At 39.8% G+C, this 5293-nt stretch overlaps 1 protein-coding gene across 1 annotated transcript in view; it reads left to right on the top strand.

The window, feature by feature from the left end:
• The window catches only part of zanl (zonadhesin, like), a gene marked incomplete at both ends in the record, with an annotated part of 38589 nt that extends 37998 nt beyond the window's left edge, over window positions 1-591 (top strand). The window contains 2 exons of the mRNA XM_083640163.1: window positions 239-282; window positions 533-591. Of these exons, the coding sequence (XP_083496289.1) occupies window positions 239-282; window positions 533-591 (103 nt within the window). The remainder of the gene's footprint in view (window positions 1-238; window positions 283-532) is intronic.
• Window positions 592-5293: the final 4702 nt, after the last annotated feature.

Below are 5293 nucleotides of genomic sequence, written 5' to 3'. Positions count from 1 at the left end.
TTCCAGGTCCCAAGTTTATCTAGTTGAGCTCCAGCAGAGAACTGTAAGGTACAGGACAATGGTTTCTGTGTCCTTGAATAATCCCAGAGTGATTTGATGAATGAAAAAGACAATCATCACTTCTTGATTTTTGGGATGTACTTTTTCTTTAGTACTTTTAACACAAGGCTAGCCAGAATATATATCTATAATTATGTTGACTTCTGGGTTTCTAACACCGGCTTTTTTACCTTCACAGGAACAAGAAAGAGTACGAGTCGCAAAAACTCAGCATGAAATCAGGTAAGAACTTGACTTTGCACTTTATAATTTGAGATTGTTCTGTTGGTTCATCTTCGTCTTTAGCTGCGCTGATCCTGCCTTGTTTGTAATATGATTACTCACTATGGCTATTAAAATGATCTTGAATCTTTACTTACACACTGTAACAGGAAGTTGGCTGGGGGCAATGTTTTGAATGTTTATGTTGTCAAGTTAAAACCGTCTATATACATGACATGTAGTAATGCAATGCTATGTCTCTCTCTCTCAGGTGTTCCATACACAAATATCAATCAGCAGCAGAAAGGTGACAAAGTCACCCCCATGTGATGAACATCTGTTTACTGGCTGCTCCCATGTGATGAACAGCTGTTTACTGGCTGCTCCCATGTGATGAACAGCTGTTTACTGGCTGCTCCCATGTGATGAACAGCTGTTTACTGGCTGCCCCCCATGGGATGAACAGCTGTTTACTGGCTGCTCCCATGTGATGAACAGCTGTTTACTGGCTGCTCCCATGTGATGAACAGCTGTTTACTGGCTGCTCCCATGTGATGAGCAGCTGTTTACTAACTGCCCCCCATGTGATGAACAGCTGTTTACTGGCTCCCCCCCATGTGATGAACAGCTGTTTACTGGCTGCTTGGATGTCTGTGAAGCACACACACACACACACACACACACACACACACACACACACACACACACAAACACTTGAGAGGGTAAACATGCAGTCTGTCATTTAAGCTTCAAAATGACTCACCACTGTCAAAATATAGATATATAAATAAAGCTATAAACCAAAAAGAAGCCAAATATTGTTTTTATATATTTTAAAGGTGTCAATGTTATGACTTAAATTAATGCTTACTTAACTTATGCTTTAAATATGTAATTTTAGTCAGGGATATGTATATTTAATTCATAGAATAGTGCCATTATGTCTGTGCCTTTAAAGGTATATTATGTTTTTTCTTTTTTGAAGGAATAAATTATTTTGCTGCAAGCAAAATCCAAAAACAAAAACCACGTGTCTCTGTCTTTGTACCTTTATCACATGTTCCCCGTGTCTCTCTCTTTGTACCTTTAGGGACACCAAACACAGAACGAAGCATTACCCTGCAAGCGTGTGTTTTATTGGTCAGAACAGGAGAACCCAAAAACACATGGTACAACTATTTTAACACTTGTTGGAAAATTCAACACTTTTTCCCCTCAAACACAATTTTATCCCAATGCATCTTAACCTAAATCAAGGCCATTCATCAGCCGGGTGTCACAGTAAGGAATGAAACTACTAAACACTTACTCAGTAGATCTGTTCTTGGTCATTCCAGAGTCCATACCCAGTGTCAATTACAAAATCATAAACTTTTTCCAAACAATCTTGATTTGAACATTGTTCCGTTCAAGAATAATCGTTTTGATCCTGTCTATATCACTCTATTGATGGTTATTCTTCAGTAACAAATAGCAGAATCTGACAGATGGCAGGGCTCCACAGAGTATGAATATGTAGTTGGGAACCCTGTAATTCAATGCTGAGAAAGCTGCAGGAGATGCAGTAAATACCAATAATGACTCATAAGAAAAGTAGAACATTACATTGAAAAGCAAATAAAGTGCTTGAAGCAAAAAGACGATAATTCAGAACTCAGAATTAACCGACGGCTGCTTTGGTCAGAAATGTGAAGACAAAACATGATTTTCAGTCTTGTGGAAGGAAATGAAATGGAAGCTTGACTCGAGTTTGAGCTGCACTGTAAAGAAAAAATAGGAATGTTGAAAGTCCAAATCACAAGGGTTTCTGGGTATACAGAGACGGATGTTGACTTCTGATAGCCAGTAGTTTGTCAAGCCGAGCACAACAAAGTGAAAGTCTGCACTGATGCTCAGATGCAACAGAGAAGAGCACAGACATCAAGCTCGACTAAAGTGACAGGGAGTGGGATCAGTTTTGCTTTGAAGACTCAAATGCAACAGTAACAGGGTTCCCACACCTTCAACATCAAATCCAAGGACTTTTCAGGCCCAATGTCCCTCAAATTCAAGGAGCCAACACAGCATAGTTTGAGACATGGATCAATGAGAATTACTGTCACAACACAGACTTTTTATGATGACAACTAGCAGCTTTACAGCTCAGACAACAATTAAAAAGAGAGAGGCTTGAACTGCGCTGTTAAACCTATTAAAAAAACGATTTCTATTCAGTGACCCATGTCTTTTTTCAAAAACTTTCAAGGCCTTGTTTTCCCCCCCTCTCAAATTCACAAACTTTCAAGGATTTCAAAGACTCGTGGGAACCCTGTCAGAAGAAAACAAATTGTAGGTGATGGCAGCCTTGGTCAAGAAAACGGAACGCAAAGAAATCAACAAAACATCAGCACATACCCTGAAGGCAAAACCACCAAAACAGACATTTCACACACTCCATTGAATTACATGAGAGCAAGAAATGCCAACATCAGCAGTATAACATTTTGCAGAGTTGAGGCTGCATACATCTGTCTGAACACACCCCATGGCTTCAAGATTCGGGTAAACGCAAATGTAAACATTCAAAGAGGAACACTGACTCTCAAATTGTCTAAATGTAGATGGATTGGACTAAATCTATTTATATAGATACTGTACTGTACAGGTCAAGTATAACTAACAGAGAAAATGTCCAGCAGTGTTCATCAGTCTGGGACACTTGAGTATAAAATCCAGCAAGACGGGCTGGAAATTAACTATTATTCTACTAGTTAAAAAAGAAAGAAAAAATACAGAGGTGTTGGTATTGTAGCACACAGTAGTCATGAAAGGTGAAATTAGCTATAGAGACCAAAACTGATTTTTTTTAACCAGGCTGTAAACATTTATTATTGTTTATTCGTGCTGTAAGGTCTGGCATTTTAACATGGGGGTGAGTGGCCATAGGAAGGAACTGCAGCTTTTAGTACTTCCACATTGGCATCAATGCGACCAAGAAAGCCTGCCCCCTTGTGTGTGACGACATTGGTTTCATTAAGCTATAAGGCTTAAAGCTACATCTCTGTACCTGTCGACTTCAAAGTGTGCTAGTGCATCACTGTACTTTACTGTCGGCCATGGAGTGTATCGGAGGTCAAGCAATTTACACATAAAAACAATTCAAAATCGGATTCTACAGAACGGAAAATCCATTACATTAACATTAAATAGACATTAACAAAATAAAAAAACATTCTGATAGCTTACTGCTAAAAGCCCAGTGTTCAGACTACCGTATGGTGCTGTAACACATTGACAAGCCCCTTATATTCAAGTTCTAACAGCTATTTACAGTGCGTGTTCATCTCGACTGTACATTTATTTTTTTCAAAACGAGACTCTTTGTCATCCAGTGTATGTCAATCTTGAGCAAAACATTCTAACTAGTTTCCTTTTATGGCCAGCAGTCCTCCAATCGTATGCTGCGTCCCAGACAGTTCTCCAATCGTATGCTGCATCCCAGACAGTCCTCCAATCGTATGCTGCATCCCAGACAGTCCTCCAATCGTATGCTGCATCCCAGACAGTCCTCCAATCGTATCCCAGTCCTACATTTGGATTTCTTACTAGCAGAAATGCAATGGGAGGAGGGCCCTTCAAGCCAGAATTCCAAGTAAGAAATTTGACCCAGATTTCTCAACCCGAGTTTTCCAGGATGCAGCTATTTGACGTTACCATACACTGTAAACGCTCACACAGCATTGCTTTTAACATGCTTATAATGCTCAAAATACACCCAAGTTCCATTTTCAGCGTCACATGACCTCAAATGTATCAAAACTGCTGTGTGGTAAGTGGTTAAACATATACACCGGAAATGTCAAACTGTTGCTAACGTTCTACGCTAAATAGCTAGCTAACACTGCCAAATATCGTTGACGTAACACAGGGGAAATCTTGCAGTGTTTTCTTCTTTTCTTGCCCCGGTTTTTCGCGGAACTCAAAGAGGTGGTAATTCCAACGTACCACCAGGAAATATCCCATTTCCGACTTTGAATAGAACGCAGCATCAGTCCCAGACAGTCGGACCATTTCAAAAGGGAAATGTTGATTCCAGCGCCGACGTGAGCAGCTAACCTGGCTTTTCTCATAATGTGGTGCAAGTAAACAAGAGCTGCCATGTTAATCACCATCAGTGATGCATTAATGAAAGCCTTAAATCAGCTAAACTTACAGTACTGTATCTACTGTACATATCACACCAACGCATGACAATGAAATAGAACTCAAAAGGAATGAAATTGAATGGAATAAAAACGACGAATGAAACGAATGCAATACAGTGAAATGACAAGAAAACTTAGATGAAATGAAAGGAGAGCTTGAATGAAATGAAAACTGGAGTGAAATTAAATAAAATTAAATAAAACTGGAATGACATGACATAGGGGAATGAAATAAATCAACTTCCTGTTGATTTTGAAAGCAGTTAGCTCATCCAGTGAAATGATAGCTTGGTGTGTTGTTTGTGTGTGTCCCCTTGTTCTGAGGCTCAGAAAATGTTCTGGCTCAAAAAAGCAAACTTCCTCGTGGAATTTTCTCTCTCCATCGTCATCACTGCCTCTCCGCATCCCTACATCCCTCTCCGTTCTCTCTCTTCGTCTTGACCGCACCGCCCGGAGGCAACACACTGCTCACATACCTGTCAACACTCCCTATTTTTACTCTCGATTGGTCATTTCTCCCGTTTCTGTCTTCCAGGGGCTGTAGCGGGCATAGATGGAAGTGAAGTTTCTATAATGTGAATAATATAATATATAATATAATATAATATGAAACTAGATGACCTGAGGCATCCATTGGTACCAACTATGCCATGCTAGCTTGTTGGGAAGGGGGCTAAATAACCCTCCACATTTAGGCAAAATTTTGGCGAGGGGGAGAAACCATTTTCAAAGGGGTCCCTTGACCTTTCACCTCAAGACATCTGAATGAAAATGAGTTCCACAAGCCTAGCCCTTAACAGAGATGGTAGGATTTTTCTTTTCTTTTTTTCTTAAAAAAAAACCTGGAA

This window comes from Poromitra crassiceps (assembly GCF_964638095.1).
Source record: "Poromitra crassiceps genome assembly, chromosome: 7".
Classification (NCBI taxonomy): Eukaryota; Metazoa; Chordata; class Actinopteri; order Beryciformes; family Melamphaidae; genus Poromitra; species Poromitra crassiceps.
This window is presented reverse-complemented; position numbering and strand designations above follow the sequence as displayed.